The sequence below is a fragment of the Pogona vitticeps genome, chromosome 10 (assembly GCF_051106095.1).
Source record: "Pogona vitticeps strain Pit_001003342236 chromosome 10, PviZW2.1, whole genome shotgun sequence".
Lineage (NCBI taxonomy): Eukaryota > Metazoa > Chordata > Lepidosauria > Squamata > Agamidae > Pogona > Pogona vitticeps.
In genome coordinates, this window is record NC_135792.1 from 1,262,056 (window position 1) to 1,285,795 (window position 23,740).

At 54.2% G+C, this 23,740-nt stretch overlaps 1 protein-coding gene across 3 annotated transcripts in view; it reads left to right on the forward strand.

The window, feature by feature from the left end:
* The first annotated feature begins 6,577 nt into the window (after positions 1–6,577).
* The window catches only part of CPNE7 (copine 7), a 36,453-nt gene continuing 19,290 nt past the window's right edge, over positions 6,578–23,740 (forward strand). The window contains exons 1-2 of one of the 3 annotated variants that reach the window (XM_020788393.3): positions 6,578–6,868; positions 12,290–13,274. In XM_020788393.3, coding sequence (XP_020644052.2) covers positions 13,098–13,274 — 177 coding nt within the window. In that variant the 5' untranslated portion in view covers positions 6,578–6,868; positions 12,290–13,097. Of the gene's footprint in view, positions 6,869–8,253; positions 8,433–8,534; positions 8,635–12,289; positions 13,275–23,740 lie in introns of those variants that run through there. The other 2 variants (XM_072980497.2, XM_072980498.2) reach the window with 2 other exon arrangements.

The following is a 23,740-nucleotide window of genomic DNA, read 5'->3' on the forward strand; positions in this document are numbered from 1 at the left end:
TAAGGACATGCACCACTTGTTTCCCGTGGTCGCCTTCTGCCTCTTTGGCTGGTCCGCCTGCTGAGTCTCTGCACAAGGCAAGGCCTGGGCTGAAGGAAGGAACCCCATGAGCAGAAATAACTATTTCCCACCTCGTATTCTGTCTGCTCCCTTTTCCCATCAGTTGCACGGGAAGGCAGGGGACTCCGATTCCATGGGGGCAGGTAGCCCTTTGGGCTTCAGTACGAACTTTGCAGGTGCCGAACTCTACCTCCAAAACAGGTTTGGTGTCTTCAAAGGCTCCCATAAAGCTCAGACTAACCCCCAGTGTTCACTACCGCACCCCACATGAAATGGGAGTCATCCGCTTCCCTTGCAGGGGAAGAAGGCTACGCTGCCAGGCTGTTGCTGCAGAGTCAGAGATAAATCCAGCTCTCCCTGACTACGCACACGCCCTGCTTTCCCTTTCCTGCGCACATCAGGTAACGCGAGGGGCTGAAACAGCTCCATCATTGCGGTCAGGGACAGGTTCATGGGCTTTTGAATCAGAAAGGCAACAGCCAAGAACGCCTGCAGTGGAAAAGTTGGTGGAGACGCCGTCTCTTCTCTTCGAAGGACACGTTTTGAATCCGCAGGCGGCCTTCGGATGCTGGAGCACTTTCAGAAAACAATAAATGTGAAACGGCAGATCAGGAAACCTCGCACAACCGACACATGTTCGTCTTTCCTTCTGCTCCCTCCCCCACTTGCCTGTGAAGGGGGGGGGGGAGGAAGCAAACGAGCCATAAACGTGAAGTGCTGAAGAATTAGTAAGGCAGGAGAACAGAATGACTCACAAACGATTTGTTGGCGCTTGAAAGATAAAATACTCAGGGAGGCGGCTGAAATTCGCCCATTGAGGGACCGGTTTGTCAATGCAAAACACTGTTCCAAAAATTAGCAGGTCTGCGCGGCTTTGATTGAATCCGCTCAGTGTTCATCTACACAGTTCTCAATGCCAACACTGTGAACATTGAGTATCGCAAAATATTTTAACCCTTTCACGCCTAAACTCCAATCTGTGCCGACAAAACCCACTTTATAAAGCTATGGTTCCTTTAATGGCTCATTTCCGATGGACACGTTGACATCTCTGCTCCTCTTTTTAGCCAAGAGGGCTTCTCCCAAAGTACTTGACCCTGGACAGCGGCAGGCACTCATTTTCCGTTCAGGTAAGTCAGAGGGAGGGAGGGAGGGAGGGAGGGCAGAGACCAGGAGAAGCAAACCAAGAGGCACAACTTCTGCCTCCAGCTGACCAAAGGGGCCCTCATTCACCAACCTGCTGACCTGTGTTCTGGGCAATTACCCATGTGGAAAAATAAAATAAAAGTCGGAAAGAGAAGCCAACGCATCCTGCATTGATTTTCCTTCCACTAATTACTGCCATTTGTTATAATTAACCTGCCTGACAGCTCTCTTGGGACACAGGGCGACAGGGCAGCAGTGGTTTGCTTGGCCCGGGCAGAAAAATGAGCAACCTTCATGGGGAGGGAGAGGGAAAGGTGTCTGTGAAATGCATAGCCCCCTCCCCAAAGCCCCAGGGACACTCAGGGGTCTGACCCCCCCACTCCACGTATTTCATGAGGAAGAAAAGACCAAGAGCAAGTGTCAGAGGTGGGAGTTGGAAATATTTCTCTCTTTAAACACACCCCTGCATCTCTTTCCACAAGGATCCCTAAGGCCTTATTCCCAAGTCCTTACGTGTGGTCATCCCCTCTGGCCATCGCCCCATGGGGCTGAGCTGAGGCGGGGCAGGCAGGCGGCTCATTCTGCCCATGGATGCTGCGAGAAGGGAGGAAGATTTCGCGAAGATGTAAATGCACACACACACACACTCTCTCTCAGAGAGTCTTCTCTCTCTCTCTCCTTGCAAAAGAGATTTTTTCAATCTGGTGAGAGTTCTGGAATAACAGCCTTCCATCTGGAGTCGGAAGCATCGGAGGGGGGGGGGGGTTGAATCAAAGCACAGTCGGGGGGGGCAGAGTTGGGACAGGCTATGAGAGTGGAGTTAGAAGGGGCATGCTTTGCCCAGACGGGTGGTCAAGCGGCCAGCCCTGAAGATGTTGGGCATCGAACCTCATCTGCCTGGTCCAGGTGGTGCCCTCCCATGAGCAGGGGGGGACCTTTTGCAAAGGGGCCCTCCTCAAACACCTCTCCAAAAATGCAAGGGGGGAATCAATATCCGCAGAGCAAAACTGCCATCCTTGTGCTTTGCAGCTGTTTCCTACAGACTGTCCAAGGCGTCCCTCCCCCCCAAAAAAAAGATTGTGGGGTGACTGTAGGGGCGGGCAGCTGAGAGCTTGGCATGGTCCATCTGGAGGCTGCTGGCAGGACTCGCGTCACCGTTCCCTGGCAGCCTGGGGGGGGGAGAAGAGGGGGCCTTTGAGAGGAGGGGACGGCCCCTCCTGCCGGATCCTGACCCACAGGCAGCCAGCCAGCTGGGGAGGTGTGTTTGTGGTATGGGTCAGCTAGAGGGAAGTTTGAGCTGTAGGTATGGCACCTTTGCCACCATGGATCTGGGGGCATCTGGAAGGGGGGGGAAGGATGAGAGTCCGGGGGGAAGGGTTTGGGGTGCATTTACATGGGGGTGTCTGTTCCTTGCTTAGAGGCCAGTCAAGAGGTTTTGTCAGCCAGCTGGGCTTGGCCCCCTCCCCTTGGGGGAAAGGAGGTGTGTGTGTGTGGGGGGTCTGACTCCAGACCTCCTGACTCTTGGAAACCAGGAGCCCGGAGTGGCCTCAAGATTCGGAGGCTCACAGCCAGCCTGTGATGGCAGGCCATCCATCCAACAGGTCTGGCCTCTCCGACGGCTCTGGACGAGCCCAGGATGAATGGAGGCAATAAAAGGGGAGGAAGCCAATGAACAACATCCGTCTGCTGCCTGGCAGTCACCCCAGCCAGCCGTGCCTCCCCTCCCAGGTCATTTAACACAGAAAGAGCTGGGCTCTGTTTGGCAGTCGTTCCACTGGGGGACGGCACCCCGCGATGCTCTTGGCAGCATTTGAGAGGGGTCAAAACAAGGGGTGTTTCTTTTTGGTTCAAAGGAGCCACCGGGCAATTCCCAGGGTGTGTTACTGAGCCGCACCTGCTACAGGGGTGCCATGTCAAAGATGCCCCCTTTGGGAAGGCTCCGAGGCTCAGCTCCTGCTGGCCTCTCTCTTCTTCCCTGCCAAGATTTGCTAACTTCCCTCTGGCCGGCCTTGTTTTGCCATAAATTGGATTCCAAGTACTATATAATTGAAAAAGTGTCAAACAGAGATGAACTTCATTAGGTCTGCAAGCGTTTAACTCTGCTGAGTTAACGACATGGCCTATAATAACTCCGATTATCGTTAACACTTATGGAACATTTCGGGGGGTCTGCCAAGAGCTCAGGAATCCGAACAAGAGCCATGCGAGGTAGGCCATGATTATCCAGAAATTGGGGCTTTTTCCTCCTGCCTCGAGAAGCAGGACTCTGCCTGAGGAGCTGAAGCAGCTTCTCAAAATGACACAGTCTTGAAAAGTTGGGCTCTCAAGTGGGGAAACTGAGGCAACAGCTTCTAATCGTGGCCAGCGAGACCCTTGGGAAGAGCAAGACCAAAACCCGCCCCCTCCGCTCACACCCGCCTCGCCACAGAGGCTCTTTGGCCACACACAGCCTGGGCAAAGTGCCACGACTTGGTTGTAGTCTTCATTACTTGCAGGGGGCTTTGCTTTGAGTGTCTCTGAGGCCCATAACTTAAGTCTCATTCCATTCCTAGAATGGATATAGTTACCAACTGCCTGGATTTCTTCCATCTCTGCCTTTCCCACTCCACTAGCCATTTACTAGGTTTAGAAGACGAGCTGTAGGTGAGGTTTCCTCTGGCCATGTGCAGAGTATCTTTCCTTCCAGGCAATCTCTGCACCTCTGCCGTGTCAGAACCCGAAGAAGCATCCGAGGAATTGGATTCATGTCCACTAAAGCTTGCACAGACATGGATTTCTCAGCACTTAAAAGTGCCGACCACATTTCTGGTTGGGTTTTTCTTGCTGCTTTTTTGCTTCCAGAAGTAGGGAGCACAGATCCTGCCGCACAGAACTCCACACCCACACACTTAATTATAGACAGGAAACGGCCAGAAGGACTTCCCTTCCTGTTGGCAGAATAACTTCCCCCAAAATTCTTGGTGCCTTCTTCACAGAGGGGTAGGTAGGCGTTTCCCTGCCTCCCACCCACCCACTCCCAACCCACATCTTCCGTTATGCCTGCCCCCCCCCCCAACTAGCCTGACAAGCAACTTGGGTGCCTAGGGGCTCAGCTTCCTTTTGCAGCTGGGGAGGAAACAGCTCACGGGGGACATTAATGTCCTGACCCTAAACTCCTTAACAGTGAGTAGATCCTACTATCCCAGGGTCTCTTATTTCCATGCATCAGGCTTTGGATTTTGTTGGGTTTTTAAAATCAGGTTTCAGCATCCTTTTAGCCGGGAGGGTTTAGGGGACCATCGCTGACAAGCAGTTCCCTCTTGGCCCCTCTATAGGGACTCAGCCGCTTGCCTTCGGAACTGCCTGCCACAAGAGTAGGGCCTCCTAGAACTTTTCTGAAATGGGACGAAACCTCTTCCCCATTCTTGTTATAGGTTTTTGGCAACAGTTCCCAGGATCTGGAAACGGTAGTCCAAAAAATAACTATTCCCCCCTCTGGCCCTGATACTGTGTAAAGGACTCATGGTGTTCAGACGACTGTCCAGCAGATGGACACCCCTTTCTGCTGAACTCCTTGAGAGCCCCACTCTCTCTGTGTAATGGGCAAATCCTTCATCTTCCCTGCTCCACCAAATCTGGATGGCTCAGAGGTTTAGGTCTCTGGCTGCAGAGCCAGAAGCTGAGAGTTTGATTCCTCCACTTGACAGGAGCTGGACTGGATGACCCACAGGGTCCCTTCCAGCTCTGCAGTTCTAAGGCTATTATCATAACTCCCTCCTGGTGTACCAGAATCTGTCCGAACCCATCTATGTCCAGGGGGATCCACTGAACCCCCACCATATCATCCCCTCCATGTCACATCATCCTGTGCGCTCCATCCACGTGGCTAAAGCAAGAATCGGGTGGCCTATTTCTGCCAGCGAGGAGGGGATTAGCTCCCACCGTGCCCTACATTAACATGCACATCCAGCGCAATCTGCATTGCAAATACCTTGAAATATTGGCTAATTCCATCCTTTCTCAGAGTCCCCAGCCATTTTGTGCATTGCCCAGAACGTATGGAAAGTACCACACCTTCGCCATCATGCATCCATGAAGATGCTGCAGGTTGCAAGGGCAGGCGGGCATGCTCAGAGGTTTGTGGCTGGATCCAGAGCCAGGATGCCCCAGAAGAGAAGGAAACCAAACAGGGAAGGATTACAGTGTCCTCTCGAGCCAGACGGTGGGGTGAGACACATGGCTTCTCCATGTCTGCAGAAGGTGTGGCGTGCAGCTTTCGCCACCTCCTCCAAACAAGGTCTGGATCAGACCAAAATGCCCACCATTCTATTCCTTTTGCAAAGGCCACTGCTCAGGGCCAGCCTTGATGTTATAACTCTGCAAGAGTTGCCAACAGGTTCACTTTTTCTGGAAGAGAAGTCCTGGGCTCACAGCCCTGACCAGTTGGTTTCTGTTCCAGAGAATCACTGGTGTTCATCTTTTGTGGCAAAGCCAACGGGGAGCCAGGGAGCCCCTCCAGCCTAATAAAGGTGCAAGGTTTTGTGGACCACAGGTGGCTTCATCAAAGGCATGGTGGCGATTGCTCCCATGCAACTGGCAGACTGGCATAGGACCACCGCCTGCCTCCTTGTGGCCTGAAGCCCTGGCAGAAGGTGGCACCAACACCCGTAGCAGGAAGGCCGACCCTGGTAGCTCCTCAGCACCAATTCCGCAAAACCAACAAGAAACCATGGCAGATGATTGCTGTCACCACTTTCTTCAAGCCAGTCAACCCAGAGTGACCCCCACAAGCATTGGGCACCTCCGTTTGCTCAGGTAGCTTGGGGGACAGTTCTGTTGATGTAGCAGAAGAGGCAGCTGTGTTAGTCTATGCAAGCATTTGAGGGGAATATATATATGTGTGTGCTTTTGCGGACAAGTCCACTTCATCAGACATTAGGAGAAGATATAACACGGCTAATATTGACACTTGGCATCAAAGTACAGATATCAAAATACAGCGATCCTGGTTGGTTGGTAAGAAAGTCATTGGGTGTTAAACACTGTGATGACAGTCTCTTTGATACCCAGGAGAAGCTTGTGCTGTAAAGAACTTGAGAACCTCTGTTGTAAATTAACGATGGTAAAAATAACAATGGTAGAGTAACATGAGCATTATGTAATTATATGGGCTATTTCCAGTCATTGATGAACGTCCCCCCGCTACTAGCCTGTCTGATGGCTGTCAAGCCATGAAATCCAAATAAAGCTCTCTTATTTAGAAACCCTCCACTTATCCTGCAGGCCACACCAAGGGATGATTAGGGCCTTCCTTGCCTCCCTTCACTTGGAGGCTGAGCTAGACCAGCGCACGGGAAACTTACTTTTCTGGGCTGTTTCTCCTAGAATGCCAGACTCCAGCAACCTGAAGCACACCACTCAATGTCTGCTCAGGAATGCAAGCACTCATTTTAGCGCACATAGAGTCCTAGTAGTATAAACTTGGCACTGAGGAAGGAAGGAAGGAAGGAAGGAAGGAAGGAAGGAAGGAAGGAAGGAAGGAAGGAAGGAAGGAAGGAAGGAAGGAAGGAAGGAAGGAAGGAAGGAAGGAAGGAAGGAAGGAAGGAAGGAAGGAAGGAAGGAATAGACCAGTGAAACGTCCACCGCCTGGAGCGCAGGGAAGGAACAGCGCGATGGAAAGGCGGTGCGTAAAAACGGTTCCGGGACCAAGCAAGCGGGTTTGCTTCACTCGGGCGACCTGGGTTCCCGTCCCCTTTTCACCTCCTGGGCCACTTCGCCTCCTCTCCGCTGCGCAGCACAAGTTTGAAACGGGAGCGGCTTTGACGCTCCTTCCCACGCCTCTGCCACGGGACTGGGTCGGTCTCGGGGGCAAAAAAGCGCTGGGGTCCAGCCGCTGCCGCCCCCAAAAGTATCCCGGGAACGCTCTTGGTGGGGAGGAAGGAGGCGCTCGGAGTCGTCGCCAGAGCCCAAGCCGGCGCCGCTGGGCCGGGAGGAAAGCGCAGGAGGAGGCGGAGGAGGAGGAAGGCGAAGGCGCCCGGGCTGGGCCAGGCGCGAGTCAGCTCTGACCGGCCCCTTCGCGCCGAGTGAGGGACTGCGAGCCGCCCAGAAGCGCCCCGGCTGGCGGCGGGACTCCGGGAAGCAGAGGGGGAAAGGGAGCCCCCCCCCGCCAGGGCCGGTGCCCGCGGACGGGCTGGGCAGGAGAGGCGGCCGAAGTGAAGGGGCGCCGCGGCTTCTCCTTGGCTGGCCCCTTCCTCCCTTTCGGGATCCGCCCCGTCCGGTAAGCCGCCTTGGCTCCTCGTTCTGAGAGGAAGGCGGCCTGTAAGTGAAGGGAGGCCCGCTTCGGACGCCCGTCCCGCCCGTTAGGAGGAGGAGGGTGGGGATGCTGCTGTCGGGGGGCTTTGGGTCCCGCCCCCCCTTGGCCTCTCCCCCCCCATCAGGCGCCCCCAAATTCTCAGGGAAGGGTCTTCCCATTCGTGGCTTGTTGGAGAGGGAACAGAGCGCGCCCTCCCTCCCGGTGCCAGGCCTCGGACCGGCTCTCCCGTCAGCGGCTGCTTCCCTTTCCGAGCCGCCTTACCCCGGGGAGGTCAAGGCGGCCCTCCGGCCTCTCCTCCTCCCGGCTGTGCTGACCCGAGAGGGCCGAGGGACGGAGGGGCCCCAAGGAAAGCCCCTCGGGCCCCGGGGCAGCCCCGGCGACAGCAGCGCCCGAGGTGATGGGCGCCCGCCCCGGCTCCTCCTGGAGCGCGCGGGACGGACGGACGGACGGACGGACGGGCAGCGCCAGGCCAGGCCAGGCCAGGCCAGGGGGACGCAGCGGCCCGGGAGGGAAGGGCTCTCCCTGGTTCCGTTGATCCGGAGTAGAAGAAAGCCGCCACCCCTGTGTCCCTCCCAAGGGACCCCGCAAGGCGCCCGGGCTCCGGTCGCCACTTGTTGGCCACTTAGGGCGGAAGGGCGGCGAACGTGGGGACGCTGCCGAGGGCCGTCGGGCGGGCTGCCGGGGGAGGCGGCGGCGGCGGCGGCGGCTGAGAGGGAGCGCCGCTTTGTGGACTAGACTGGCACCGAAGCGGTTAATGCCTGGGCTGCCGGCGGCGGCGGCGGCGGCGACTCTTCTCCGGGCTGCTCGGGCGCCGGGGCTGGCGAGGAGGCAGAGCGCCGCCGATCCCAGCACCGGCAGCAGCAGCAGCAGCTCCTGGCAGAGGAAGCCGGTCCGGCGGCGGGCAGGAGGGCGCGGGCAGCCCGGGGCGGGGCAGGTGAGTGAGGGCAGCCGGGAGACAGCCGGGCCGCCGCCGCCGCCGCTTCCCAGGCTGGCCGGGTGCCTTGAGGGGCCCCGGAGAGGAGCCGCCGGCAGTCCCGGTGGGGCGGAGGAAGGCGCTCCGACGTGCGGAGGCAGCGGGGCCGTGGGGACCCGGGGCAGGGCGGGTCTCTGCACGTGAGAATCCAAGTTCCAGGCAAGTGGGGTAGAACTCGGGGATTGGGCGCGACCTGCCTCGGCAGCTCCGGGACAAGGGAAGCGCCCGCTGAGCGTCACCAGCGACCATCCTGCCTGAACGTCTAGAGTGATCTGCACGTGAACCAGGAAGTCGCTGTATAGATGTGTGTCTGTCTGTCTGTCCTGCGCTCCCCTCCCTCCATGCGGACCGGGGTGTTTTCCCGGCCATGTGCCCAGCCGGGAGTGGGCAAAACGCACATCTGAAGGTCCCTTTTCGGACCAATTGGTTAGAAACCTTTCAGAATATGTCGGGGAAACTGTTCGTGGGAACGGCAGCCTGATGGAAAGCCAGTGCCCCCCCCCCCAGCCTCTCCACATGTTGGAGTGAAAGAAAGCACACTGCCGCGGAGACATCCATGTGTTCGTGTTGGTGCAGACAGGAGTGCGAGAGAGGGATGAGTGGAAAGCCAGCAAGCCACGTCTGAACACGAGATGTGAAGCAGGAATAGTCAGGGACCGGCATGGAGGTGGCAACAATGCACATTTCTGCATCCATGCAGGAGGGAAAGAGCATCGTTCAGAGCTGGACGGATGCCTTATTTGCCATAATAAATAGCTGCTTTTATCTCATAAATGCATTTTTTTTTCTTTTGAGGGTAAGGTGGGGAAGAAGGTAAGTTACTAGGTAAATAACCAGCTAGTCATGTGAGGATGTTGCACATAGTGCATGCACATGGATCGCAATGTGCGTGCACATGTGCATTGTACAGGGAAATGCATCCACCAAACATGTATGCACATGAGTCAGTCTGAGTGGCTGTGTGCATGCAAACTGCACCACGGTGTGCCTTCAAATGTGGGGGGGGGGGTTGTGTGGTGTATGTGTGTAGGAGGGATGTGCAAAGCCAAAGGGGCTGCTTGTCAATCCCAAAAGACTGACAAATCCAGGCAGCAGCTGTGGGCAATTAAGCGCTCGGAGACTGAGAGGGAGGGAGGCTCCTGCCCACCACTTCCTCCCCATCTTGGGGCCCCTTTGCCACGCGCCGCTTCGCTCCAGCTGCTGGAGTACAGGATACGGGACTTCTCAGGGCCCAGAAATTGGCTGTTTTGCCAGATTTGCTCCTGTGCCACAGAAGCTGGGCCGCTGCTGGCCAAGAAGGGCAGAACATCAAGCCCTTTGGACCAGACTGTCACTGGAGGATGCCCAAGGATCGGAAGAGGTGCAGATGAACCGTTTGGGCCTTGGGAGGCAGCTTGCTCTCCTCGAGTGGAAGGGAGTTTGTGGGGCTCACTCTGGAGAAAGCAGAGGGATGCTTCTCGGGTCTTCTCCCTTTTGCAAAACAGCTTCTCCCCAAGAGGCCCCTCCTGACTCCTGGCACCCCCCCCCCTGTCTGTACACACCCAGGAGGGAGGGGGCCATGTCTCCAGGACCAGAACCCCAACCCTCCCTTTGGCCAGAGAGCAGCCGGTGAGGTCTGGCAGGATTCACTGTTCCTACCAAGCATGGCAGCGAGGGGGGCATTTGGGGAGGAGGAAGAAGATTCACTTCGGCAAAGTTTTTCATTTCGGAGGGACCTGCACCGGTGGGGAAGCTGTGCTCCTCAGCATCCTCCTGGTCTTAATCAAAAGTGCAAAGACCAGCAACTGTGTCTGCTGCTGTGTCATACAGAGAAGCGTGGCCAAGAAGGTCAGTTGCTGGAGATGGAGCAAGCATCGGGCATGTTCTGCTAAATCAGATGTGTGGTTCCACCCATACGACAGCCAGCTTCTCAAGATGGCCAACCAAATATTAATGGGAAGGAGCCACCCCACCGCCTCACTTCTGGCTGTCCCAGACACATCTATTTGGCCCATGGGAGAGCCGGGAGATGGGGACTCGGTCTCATCTAGTATGGCTGTTCTTGTATTTTTCTTCTCCTTTGGATGCGGATGGGTTTGTGATGCCAACAGCCACTCCCTCTTTGATTTCAAGATAGATCCTTGAAACGTGACTTCCTTTTTTCCTGTATCTTTTTCCTTCCTTCCTTCCTTCCTTCCTTCCTTCCTTCCTTCCTTCCTTCCTTCCTTCCTTCTTGCTTTCTTTTCCTTCCTTCCTTCCTTCCTTCCTTCCTTCCTTCCTTCCTTCCTTCCTTCCTTCCTTCCTTCCTTCCTTCCTTCCTTCCTTCCTCACTCCATCTCAGCCAAGATTTGCCCCACCACCATTTCTTTCGTGTGCCCTGCACCTCATTATATAATCGCATATTTTTCTCACACAGCAACAAGTGGAAAAGGCAGGCAGGAAAACCACTGGGGGAAAGGGGGCCCATGGGGTTGGTGGAAGGGAAGGCCTGCCAGGCCGTCTTCACCTTAACTAGAGCAAGCTCCTTTTAAAAAAAAAATGAGGGGAGAAAGGAGCCCGACCCCTCACCCTGGAGCCCCTGGAGGGAATTGCCGCTGTGTGTGTGTGTGTGTGTGTGTGCTGGTGGGATCAAGTGGCCTTCTCAACCTCTGAGACCTGCAGAGCTGGAAGGGACCAGGTGGATTGTTGAGTCCAACCCCTGTCAAGGAGGCGGGGGGGGGGGGAGGCAGAATCAGATTCTCAATCTCTGGCTCTGCAGCCAAATATTGAGCAATCCAGATGAGTTCCTAGATTCTAAAAAAGAAGGCATGTTTCACTGCAAGAAGCCCTCCGACCAGTCCAGTCGGTAGCCATGCTGGCTGACCTGGGGGGGGGCATCTCTGAGTGTTATCCTGCCTTGTGGGGGAAACAGGGCTCCTTTCCCTACAGACTGGGTTTGGCCTCTTCTGGTTTTCCAGGCAACCACCGTGGTGCAGAGCGTGAGCTGGCTGGCTGGGTGCCAATACGGGCTGGTCTCCATCAACCGCAGGTGACGCGGTGGCAGCGGTGGTGATGGTGGGAAGAGCCAGCCTGATGGTCAAGGTGTGCCTGTTCTGACTTGGCTGATCCAAGCAGGGAGAGCGAAGCTCACCTGTGCCAGGTGGACCCCAGATTTGGAAAGGCTCACAGGAGCGGAAGAGGGCAGCCGGCGCCTGTTCCTTGGTGGGAATGGGTCAGGACTTGGCACCACTCTCTCTGGCATAAGCTCGGCTCTGGGTCACGGCACCCACACGGAGCCTCGGAAACAACCTGCCTCTGAATGCCAACGGCTGGAGGGTGGGGATGGGGAGGCAGGCGATCTGAGTACGTGTAAAGAGGCCTCCTCCCTGGAGGAGTCTGGGCGGTTGTTGAGGAACGCAGGATGCGGATGGACACGGAGGGATCCTCCAACGCACCCATCCCACCCAGGGCACAACCGGTCCTGTCCCCTTTCAGGAGCTCAGCAGGGCCAGTCCTAGTTAGTACTCCTGTGGGAGAGGAACTGAAAATCACAGGGATCTCCGGATGATAGGGCAAGGATAGGGATCCCCAGACAGGGCGAGGAAAGGACCCTGCCTGTAATCCTGGACACTCGTTGCTGCCAGTCAGAGCCGACAATACCGGAGTCAATCGACACCAGAGGTCTGATTCAGGAGAAAGCCGCCGCTCTGCACAGCCCCGATCTTAGGATCTGGCACAGCATGAGACACTTCCCTACGTAACAGGGCTCTTAGCATGTTCTGATCTGTCTGCTAATCCCTGGTGTTTGGGGAGGCAGGCTGTCAACTCATTGGGCATGTGTTCCTTTTCCTCTCCTGCAGGCAGCTTCTCCAGGGACCGTGCTCCTTCCTGACGGCATGGTAACCACCCTCTCGCCCTTGAGGTGGCTTCCAGAGAGGCGCTAGAGACAGCCTGCCATCGGGGACTCTGGGGTCCCATCGAGGCTTCTTTTGCTCACCTGAAATCTACACCTTCTCTCCGGCCCTCCCAGCATCCAGGAATTGAAGAGAGGGCTGTGTTGTTGCTGTGTTGTGTGACTTGGACAAGGAAAAAAAAAACCCTCTTTCCCTGCTGCTCCTTGCAGGTGTCCCTCTGAAGCCCGGGAAAAGCCAGAAGAGAGGGCTACCCCCCCCCCCCCGCTTATGATTCCTCCACCCAGAGCATGAGGACACAAATGCACCCAAGCTCGGTCTGTGCCAGAGAGGAGTGAGGGTGGGTGGGATCCAGCCTCCAAGAAGGGGAGGAAGAGGAGGAGGAGGAGGAGGAAGAGGTGGAGAACGGCCGTAAAGAGATGCATCTTCATTTGCAAAGAGAAAACCCTCTGAATTAGCTTCGCTCGACAGCTGTCCAGAGGAGCCGGCAAAAGACAAGGGGCCGCCTTTCCAACGGAGGGGGACGGGGACTGGACGGCTGTGGGAGAGACTCGGAGGGTCCTCGCCAGACTGCAGCGGAGGACTCGGTGACCACCCTCGGCCCTGATTGGCCACTTGCCCACGGAGGGACCAGGTGGCCCAGCTCAGGTCTGGTTCCGGATGCTCGGCGGTGCCCAAGCCCTTGAGTGACGCTTCCCTGCCTTTCCTCCGTGGTCGCAGCACTTGGGGTTGTTCCCCCCCCCGCCCAGCCGACAGCATGATGAACGAATTATTGGACCCGGCCTCCCAGGCGAACCTGGGCGTCGTCTCGGCCACCTGCGTCTCCAAGGTGGAGCTGCGGGTCAGCTGCAAGCACCTGCTTGACCGGGACACCCTCAACAAGTCCGACCCCTGCGTGGTCCTCCTGATGCAGTCCCAAGGCCAGTGGATGGAGGTAGGCCAGCGGCTGGCAGCTCCGAGCCCAGAAGGGGGGCGAGCCGGCAGGAGGGCAGAGGGGGGCCGCCCGCGACCAGGCCGGGCTTGCCCGGGGCCCTACGGCCATCTCCAGCTGGGCCACCATAAATATGGGCCAGATCCTGAGGCGGGAGGGAGGGAGGGAATCTTCTTTCCATCTTCCTTGGGGAGAAACTCAACGGGGCCACAGATTCCCCTTCATCTCAGTCTGGGCTGGTCCTACCACTAGGTAGAGAGTGTGGGGGTGTGGGGGTGCACCTTCGGCAAAGGATTTTTGGTGTCATGAAAGAGGAAGACGTTTTGCTAGCTGTTATGGCTTTTTTTGGGGGGGGGGCTGCCTGAGGATCCCTGTGATACTTCCTGCCTTTTCCTGTGCCAGAATAACTTTACTGGCGGTGGGTGTTGAGCCATTAAGGCGAGAGGGAGGGGGGGCGGTATTGGCTGCTGTGCCTCCTCCCTGATCCCTCTGTGTTTTCTACATGTGGAAGAGTGTGAGGAGACGTATTTGAGAAACTTTGTGTGTGTGTGTCTGTCTGCCCTAACGCTTAGGCACCTCCTAAGGGAACGAGCTCCATCCGCGCCTTTTCCAGAACTGCTCTTCAGACTTTTCCAGCGGGCAGAAGGGGTGCTGTTTGAATAACCTTGTTTTTATCGGGGAAGCTGGGTCTTGTGGTGCCTGTGGGAGGGTTAGGGTCTCCATGACTCAAGGGATGAATAAATGCACAGGTCGACCGACGAGGCTTCCAAAACCCATATGGCGATCGTACCGTCATTAGGCCGTCTCTGAAAGTACGAAAATCAACACAAGCTCCGAGCCTCTTAAATCAGGGAAAGGGTTCCAACGGGCGATTTGGGTGAGGCCACGAGGGTTGGAGGCGGCGGGGGGGGGGGGGACACACAGACCAGACTTGAGTTGTGCAATTGTCAGGATGTCTTGAGATGGGATAATGAAGGAAGGTCGTCAGGCTCTGAAAGAGGGCTCATCGGGAGCATGGCTGGGCTGCCGGGCTTCACTTAGAGGAGTCCTTGAACTTACTGGGAACAGGAGAAGCCATCCGACGAGCTTGGCTCTCGTTTCTGGAAACCTATAGGCAGCAAATCATGACCCCCTGAGTTTCCAGGTCTCTCGCTTGATGGATTGTGTCCTGTGGAAGAAAAACATGGTTGTTAGAGGCTGGTTGTGGCCTGTCCACACCAAATACGGACCGGAAGGGCATTTCTCTCCTGTCTGCCTCGAGACGGGCAGCGGCCAAGGTGTGGCGTTTGCCCTGCCCTTAAGCCAGCCCCAGGTGCTGCCGAGGTCTGCCTTACAGACGTGGCACTGTCCTAGAAGGTCCAGAAAGCCACTTGAGCTTGGAGGGACCCGTTTTCAAGGATGTCCGGCAAGGCAGCCCCCCTCCTGACCTTGTTTCAACTGTCTGTGAATTCACAGGCCAAACCTCCAATGCTGTGCTAGAACCGTCTGGTTCCGAAGCCGACCATTTCCATTCGGGGCGGCATGTGCTGGAGTAGTTCTGCTGAGATTGCAGTCTGGTGCATTCCTTCCCCCTCACTTCTTCCCAAAGTCAAACCGCTTAGCAGCCGTGTCAGCCAATTAAAGACACCTCAGTCAATTAATCATGCATTCTTCTTAATTAATCAGTTAACACTAGAGAAGTTTCAAATGGCATGTGTTTGCATAAAACCCATCTTTCTAAAGGAAGCGCAGTTGTTTCCAGAGCAGGCATGGCATGGGCCACAGCGGATCCCCCCCCCAATACAGAGGAGTTCCACATGATGTGAGAGAACAAGGGGGTGCCTCATTCGAGACAGCATAGGTCATCTGTGCCTCCCCCCCTTATAAGTCTTTGCATTAAAAACCAGATTTTATAGAAGCCACCTAACTAATAAGGGGCACGTTTCTAGTCAATGTTTAAAACAAGGCTACTTAATGAATTCATTTAATTTTGCTCTCTTCTTCGATTAATTTCACAAATGCAGCTTGGCTTACTGATTTGAGCCATCTGCCTTTGTCTGTTCTGTTGCCCCCCATTAAAAAAAAAAAAAAGGACCAGCTCTTTTGCTTCTCGCATTCTGCACTGAACTAGACTGCTAAGGGGGCGGCAGGGTGGGTGGATCGTCCCACCTTCCCAGCACAGAAAGGGGGAGTGATCTCCTCTCGATATCACTCCACCCATCCAGACAAAGGGAATATCCACTGGAGAGGCAGCAGACAAACTGTGCTCGGAGATCCTGCTCTCAGATCTCAGCCAGTGCTCCTAAAGATCTATCAATTAGCTGCGGCTTAACAAGATTAGCAACAAGTCGATTTTTGCTAACAACGTTCCCTGATGCTGAAGGCAGGCAATTTTTTCCTTTGGAAGGAGTCAGAGAGGCAAAGGCCTGGCCTGCAGGGGCTCCGTCTTATGCCAGACAATGACTCCGATTCCTCTGTTTTGAGGGACAGGCACGATAAATCAGATAAGGTGTCACAAATGGATTGCGGGAACTGCCGAGTGAAAAGGAAACAAAGCACCCACCTGAGTCAAAGGGGAACCAGGTATGATCTCGTCTCATGCAAATCCTAATTTCACGAGTAAACCTGGAAGCTTTTCCTTGCAAGAAATGCTGGTTTGAAAGGTGTGGGACAAGAGACTGTGTTACCATCACAACCGTCTACTTATTGGGAGAGGCCACAGCGTGCAAAGGGCCGGTGCGATCCGCAGAAGCAACGCCCATTCCCTCTGCCCAGGTGAACACGCGGACCTGAAACCAGCAAAGCTGCCGGCAGGTGGGAACCATGGCTCCTTAAGCTGAGCTGGGTGAAAGTGTGGGGTGACCATGGCTTTGCGAAAGGAGATTCTCTCTTGACGTGCTCAGAGGCACTCTTCCTGTTCCCAGCAGAAGCCCAGTGGCACCTTCTGGGGCCGAAAGCTCTCTTCCTTCTTCCTCTGTCCCTTAGTCGCTTGCTGCCGTTTCCCCCTTCCTTCCTTCCTTCCTTCCTTCCTTCCTTCCTTCCTTCCTTCCTGATCCTCTGAAATTCGCTTGGCCTTCTCTTCTGTTTGCCAAGAGAGAACAGAGCAACCGGGATCTCTGCTCATTCTCTCTTTCTCTCTCTCTCTTCCTCTCTGGCTTCTTCTCTTCCAGATTTCCCACACACGGCCCTTTTGTAACAGCTTTAGGGTTAATTGCCTGTAGCATCAGATGCTCATTAGATGTTGGCACCAAAGGTTTTCCTCCTCAGTGTGAGCCTCTGAGCAGAGGACAATAAAAAAGCCCAGGCAGGTGGGCTGGGAAAGAGGCACACAATGAACCGCATTGAGCCCATGGGCGGGCGCAAGCTTTTCTTTGTCAAGAGGCCTTTGGTGTGCATGCAGACGCTCGCCTCGGCACGAAGGTTTTGGCTACCCGTTCTAGAGGACACGGAGCAGCCATAGGCTCAGGTGGACAAAAGGCAGCAGAGGCCCTTCTGGCTGAGCCGGTGCCAAGCGAGCGTGGGAACGTTTCCATTCTGCATCCCACACGTGAGCAAAGGAGAACCCAGTTTGTGCCACACAAGGGGCAAGTGGAGAGGGTTCCCAGCGTGTGGAAGCAGGAGGTGCAGGTAGAGGCTTGGTGGAAAGGGTGCTCTCTTTTTGGAGAGCGGTCCCACCGGGCGCTGGTCTCCCGGGGCAGGACCAGGGTGGAGAGACCGACGGAAGGGACGCCAGCTCCTTCGTGGGTCTTCTCCTTGAGGTGGGCTGCATGGAAGGAAGAAGCAGCCGGCTGGGAGCCAGCGATGTTAGGAGCACGCCCCGTTGAAGCTGCCATCCCTTATCTCTGAGCAAGCCCGCAGGCTGTCGAGCTGGGAGCAGGGCGTCTGGAGGTTTCTCTCCCCCCCCCCCCCCAATATGCACAGTCTGTCCTGCGCATGAGCCCATACACAAGTGGCTCGAGCGAGCCTCAGCCCCACATCGGCTCTGGGGAAGTGGATGATGCGCGTCTCTCTCTCTCTCTCTCTCCGTTCCTCGGAGGATCCTGGAGGCCATATGAACAGCAAAGAGCCACGGGGCACCTCGGGGATTATGTGGCTGCTTCAACTTAATTGCCTCATAATTAACAATGTTCATTTGCCATCCGCTTTCCTGGACGGGAGCCCGCTTTGTATAAAACCTGTTAGCATTAGAGGCCTCACTGTTGCTATCACGGCAGCAGACTAACCGCCCGGGAACAGAGAGGTGTTGACTATACTCTCAACACACCTGTTCTTGTTGTTATGTGCCATCAAGTCACACACACACACAGAGAGAGACAGACAATCTACAATAACCCTATGAATGAGACATCTCTGAAATGTCCTTGTCCTTGGCTGCTCAGCTCTTGCAGTCCCAAGCCTTTGGCTTCCTTTAGGGAATCCGTCCACCTCGTAGCTGGCCTTCCTCTTTTCCCGCTGCCTCCTCCTAGCATTAGGGTCTTCTCTAGAGAATCCTGCCTTCTCATGATGTGCCCAAAGTCAGACAGCCTCACTTTCATCATTTCTGCCTTCAGAGAGATTTCAGGCTTGTGTTGATCCAGGACCCACTTGTTCGCCTTTCTGGCTGAACAGGGTATCTGCAAAGCTTTCCTCCAGCCCTACATTTAAAATGAATCAATATTTTTTAATGTCAGCTTTCTTCACTGTCCAGCTTTCACACCCATCGGGAATAAAAGAGTGTGGATGATCTTGGTCTTTGTTGATGCAGCTTCACATTTGAGGCTCTTCCCTAGTTCCCAAAGGCCCCATGCAGGCTAAGTGCTTTGTGTTTGGTGCTGTCAAGTCACGCTGGGTTTATGGTGACCCTAAGAGGGGTTCTAAGGTAATATTTAAGGAGTGGTTTCACCAATGCCCCAGCCGGGTCCTGAGTTTCTATGGGACGGCCGTCTGGGTCTTCTGAGCCCTTGTCTGTCACTCCATCCATGACAGCACAGCCAGGACCCAAATGCTAGCCTGCATGCCAATTGCTAGTCAGGCATTGTTATTTGTCCGGGTCCCAGGGAAGCTAAACCCCTTCAGGGCTTCGGAAATCCCGGCATTTCAGGTTCTGGATTGCCTTTTCTCCTGTGGTTCCCAGGACAGCTGCTGAATTCAGCATGGATTCCCACAGAATCCTCTCCTCCTTCAGGCTGTCTCGCTCTAGTTATTAGGACCGAGTAAGGCGCTCCGATGGTGTTTTGGACCCGGGAGGAAAGGAAAAATCAGGGAGAAGTTAGCTCTACTTGAAATATTTGTTCAATACAGAACGAACAGCCACCACCTCGGTTCCCAAAGGCTTTTGCCTCTGTTCTTCTTGATGAAGTGGCCTTGAGGTTGCCCTGGGAAAACAGCTTCCTGATTAAAGGTTCACAGTGGGAGGAAGTTTCTCTGTGTGTCGGTGAGTGTGTAAGCACAAACACGGTGAGACGCCGGCCCTATCCTTCCAGGTTTCCGTACTGGTACCTGGGGGTGCCTCCCCTGAGACCCTCTCTATCCAAAGCCAGAGCTTTGGCCATGGAGGGCTTCTTCTCCTCCTTCTTCCTCTTCTTCTTCTTTGTCATCACCATCATCATTATCATCATCTTAGGACTGCAGAGCTGGAAAGGACCCAGAGGATCATCAAGTCCAGTCCCTCTCAAGGAGGCCCGGGGGGGGGAATTGAACCCCCAACCTTCGACTCCACTGCCAGATGCCTCAACCCCTGATCTCTCCAGCAGTTTTTCTTTACTTCTCACCATCCAGGACCGGGTGCAAAATGGAGACCCCTGTTCTCAGCCAGATGGTCTGAGCGAGCATTTTGTTGCCAACGCCACCGTCTTGGGCAGAGGAGAGAAAGAGGGGGCCAAGAGAAGAATCCGGGAGCCTGTTCGCCCCATGGGGCCAGGCCTGTTGCAGAGAAGCAGATGGTGGCGTAGGAGAGAAGGAAAGGCAGAACAAGCTGGCCCGAGGACACACGGAGCCTCCCAACAACCTTGGGGAAAGGCGGGCCAAGCCCTTGCCTGTTGCTGGGCGATAGCATTCTCTCTCGGTTAATTCCTTCTCCCTTTGCAATTTCCTTGATGAATGAGACTTGCTAAAGCTTTCTGGACAGCTTGTTTGCACCTACAGAGAGAGAGAGAGAAACACTCCCCCCTCCCCGTGCGTTCTGTACCCTTCAATCCTTCAGGTTTCCTCTTCTGAAGACGCCACACCAACTAGAGCTAGAACCGACATGAGAATGGCCAGCTGACCAAGAAAACCTGGCCTGGCTGTTCCTGTGCCCTTAACAGAGGTTCCCCCTGCAAGCACCACCAGGCACAGTTTTCTGTGTGTGCTTTAATGTCCGCCCCCCCCCCCCCCAGCCACACCAAGTCGACAGGACCATCTGAAGCTGCCCCACACACAGTCAGATCACCAGCTCAGCTGGTTGGGGAAAAGGACTGCAGGCTGGGGTGCTGTTTCTCTGCCACGTTCTGCAACTTAATTCCCAAAGAATTTCCTCACAGAATGGACGCGTGGCCTCTCTCCAGAGTGGTCATTCCCCTGCAGTGGCTGCAGATGTATATTCAAGGCGAGGCAGAGGCACTCGGATGGTCAAATATCCTCTCATGCTAGGCTGTACGCTCACGGACAGCAGCTGCCGCAGACTCCATCTCTCTTAGGAGTCTTTCCTAGCAGTAGCACACCCCGAAACCGGGAGGTGTCACTAACGGATTCTCTGTCTGTTCTTACACAGAAGTAAGAACCCAGCAGGATTTTCTTCCTTCCAGCGAAGTCTGTGGCTGAACAATGGAGAGAAATATTTAAATATTGTGTATGTACAATAGCAGTTGAATCCTCTCTCTCTGCCCCCATAGCGAAGGTCATCTTGGAGTGCAGAATTGCTACGTATTATTACTGCCCAGGCAAAGAGTGCTTTAGAAAAGGTAAATATAAGAGCCTCATGGTGCAGTGGTTAAACTGCAGTACTGCAGTCAAAACTCTGTTCATGATCCATTCGGGTTCAATCCCAGGTAGCCAGCTTGAGGTTGACTCAGCCTTCCATCCTTCTGAGGCTGGTAAATTGAATACCCAGCTCGTGGGGCAGGCAGACAATGTGTAGCCTGAAGAATTTAATGGTAAACCACCCAGAAAGTGCTTTAAGTGCTATGGGGTGATATATAAGAAGCACACTTTGGTTTTTAAGAGCACTGGTCCCTGCCTGCAAAGGGCTTCCAGTCCTGCCTCCATCTTCCATGTCAGAATGCAGGGATAAATGGAGAAAGAATGTTCCCTTTAATTCAGTTGATGAGGAGCAGCCTAGCTGAGGTGCCCCATTAGCATCTTGGGGGCCTCAAAGACCCTACCAGACTCTTTATAGGTTGTAATGTTTGCATTAATCCTTAGTGCTCAAAGTGCGAGCTCAGCCTAAAAGCAAAACTCCGGCAGACAGTGTCATTTCACCCAGCAGACAACCGACCCTATCTTCTTTTCTAAATCTTCTTTATTATGTGCTGTTTGTACTTTTTGTTCCAAGCATCATCATCATCTTAGTGGTGCTGGCAAGGGAGAGGCTTAAAATTATTCCCCAGGTCGTGTGTCTGACTTCTCTAGCAGCTTTGCGTGAGCAGGATTTTTCTTAGTTAGCTCTGTTGTTGCAGAGTTCTAGGGCTGCAAATTTTGCCTGAAATTAGTTCAGAATCCTAGAATGACACCCCCCCTTTAAAAAAAAACTGCCTACCCCCAAACTGAGCCAGAAGGCAGCTCAATCTATCCCAGCATGAACAAAATTAAAAACCACGTGCCACGTTGGTGTGCCACGTATGGAAAGCCAAGCAACCTCTCCACCCCAGAAGCGAGGATGGTTGGGCAGGGGTGGTGGGCAGAGACCCTTCCAAATGACAGATCCTGACAACCTTTCAGGCTCTGAGCAAAACTGGACTCATTCACGTCACAAGAAAGCTAATTGGCAACAAAAAAACTCGCAATGGGCTTTGCTTTGATCTAGCACGCTCAGCTCCAGAAAACGGCCTCTAATTGCCGATCATGTAGCTATGAAGCCGGAGCAAAGCTGAAGCAGAACAAAGGCTGAACTGGGGGGGGGGGGAACCAGTTTCAGAGTGAAGGCAGGCTGGGCTTAGTGGGTGTTGTCTCTGAAGTCAGCCTAATTAAATTAGCCTTTGAGGACGGAGGCCCAAATTAGCTTTTGCCCTGGATAGAAAAGGGCCCGGACAGCCTGCCTGCCTGCCCCTTGGATTTCAGGGAGGGGGTTACCTTCGATGGCTAGAGGGCCCTCAAAATGCACAGAAAAGGATGCTTTTCTGAGCTGTGTCAGAATCCAAGCAAACAATATCCTTCTCAAAAGAAACTGGTCTGTTTCTTGGAGTACACATAGCTGGCAGTAGGATTCTAGGAATTGCAGCCCAAAGCATAACTTGCCCAAGTTTTGCACACATCTCGATCCCAGATTCTGTGGATAAACAAGATGATTTATTTTCTTTTGTTGGTCAGCAAAGAGCTAGCCCTGGCTGGAGGCAGATCCCTGGGGCTTCCATGCATCTTTTGCCTGGGGGGCAGCCATGAGGGTCTCCCTGATGGCACCACCCAAACCACCCCTGTGTGTAGAACAGGTTTCCTTCCTGGAACGAGGCTGTTTGGCAGTTGCTGAGACTAATTTATTTTTTTTCTGAAACAGACAGTGCAAATACGCCTAGATGGGATGGCGAAAATCAATACCCAAATGGGCTCACGTACATTTGAGGGAGCCCAGCTGTCTTGGTCCGGCATTGAAACAGCCGTGGAAAATCACTTTGGCTGGTTTCCCAAAGGGGTGTTTTGACCTGACATTGATAAAGTTACCGTTTCATGCTTTGTCGTTATTTAAAAATCATTACCAAGGAGAACAATGTAGTAATGATTCCAGCATTCTTTGCGAGAATCGGAAAGCTGCCTGGGCAGCAGGAGATAAAGGGCTCTTGGCAGCTGCCCCAGAAGAGGTCGGGCTCTTGACAGCCTGGTGCTTTGCTCTTGTTCTTTTCCCAGGACGGTCCCAGCCAAGACACAGTGGTGACTCTTATTTCTCTCTCTCTCTCTCTCTCTCTCTCTCTCTCTCTCTCTCTCTGTGTGTGTGTGTGTGTGTGTGTGTGTGTGAGAGAGAGAGAGAGAGAGAGAGAGAGAGAGATACTGCTCTGGGTTTTAAGCTATATTTCCTGGGCCCTCTCCAAGGTGCTGAAACATCTCCCCCCCCCCGTGGGTTCAGGACCATAGATAGCTCCTTTTATAAGTTGACTGGCCCCAGTTAATAGATGTGCACCATCAAATTGATTTCGATTTATGTTGACCCTTTCCAGGGTTTTCCTGGAAGAAAAAACTAAGGAACCGTTTGCCATTCCCTTCTTTTGGGAATGCTCTGGGATCATGTACAATATCTTGCCCCCCAACCAGACAGGCTGGCTCTACTCATAGGAGGTACAGTAGGGGATCAAACTCCCAAACTTTGGCTCCACAACCAGAGACCTAACTCTCTGAGCTACTGGCCTCAGGAATGGAAAGACACCGACTCTGGAGCAGGCAGGCAGATCACCCGGTCACTGTCTTCCCCACTTAGGCGAGAGACATCTCATTCTTTTAGGTTCTGCAAATTATTCCTATTGGTGCATAGAAATCTGTGCATGCAGCTTTACATAAACAGTTGTCCTCTGCTTTTGTATGATGAAGGTTCACTTTTGGGAAGAGGTATAAATGGTCACCCTACATTAAAGCTGATACGCCGTGCTTTTTCCAAAGTCTCGCTTCACATGGCCATGAGCTTATCCAAACCCAGTCTCTGCTCTGCCTCTGGATCCTATCTAAGGCCTCTGTGGTTCCCAATGGCTGGTCAACAAGACCATTTCACCCTCACCCAGTCCATTCCAGAAACCAGATACTGGTTAAGAAACGAAAGAGCTTCCTTGGATTTAGATGGGAAAGAGAAATGAAGCCTAGTTTTGCTCATATCATGGCATCACCAAACCCAAATGCTCCAGTCAATGTCTCCCACTGATTTCCGGTATATGTTAAATAGCATGGGGAACAGAAAAGAGCCCTGAGCACACACCCCCCGGCCAATGGCCAAGTCATTGAGCAGGAGTCCTCAGCACCACCCTCTGAGCTTGCCTCACCAGGAACGGCTCAAGCCACCATATTACAATGCTGTGGAGCCCCATCCCAAAGGATAATCCCACTGGTGAAGGGAATTAAAGCCACAGAGAGGTCCAGGAGAACCAAAAAGGACAGACGCTGTCCATCCAGTTCCCTGCATAGACAGTCCACCAAGCCAACAAAGCTGCTTCCATCCCATAACTGCATTTGGATCAGATTGGGCTCACCTAAAAATGTGCCTTGTTCAGGCAGCCCTGGAGCCAAGAAACCACCACAGGCTCCAGGAGGACCTTTCCCGAAAAGGCCTGTTGGGGACCGGCCAATAATTGTCCAATACAGTCAAGGCCCAGGAGGGCCGTTTCCGTAAAGCTCCCCTC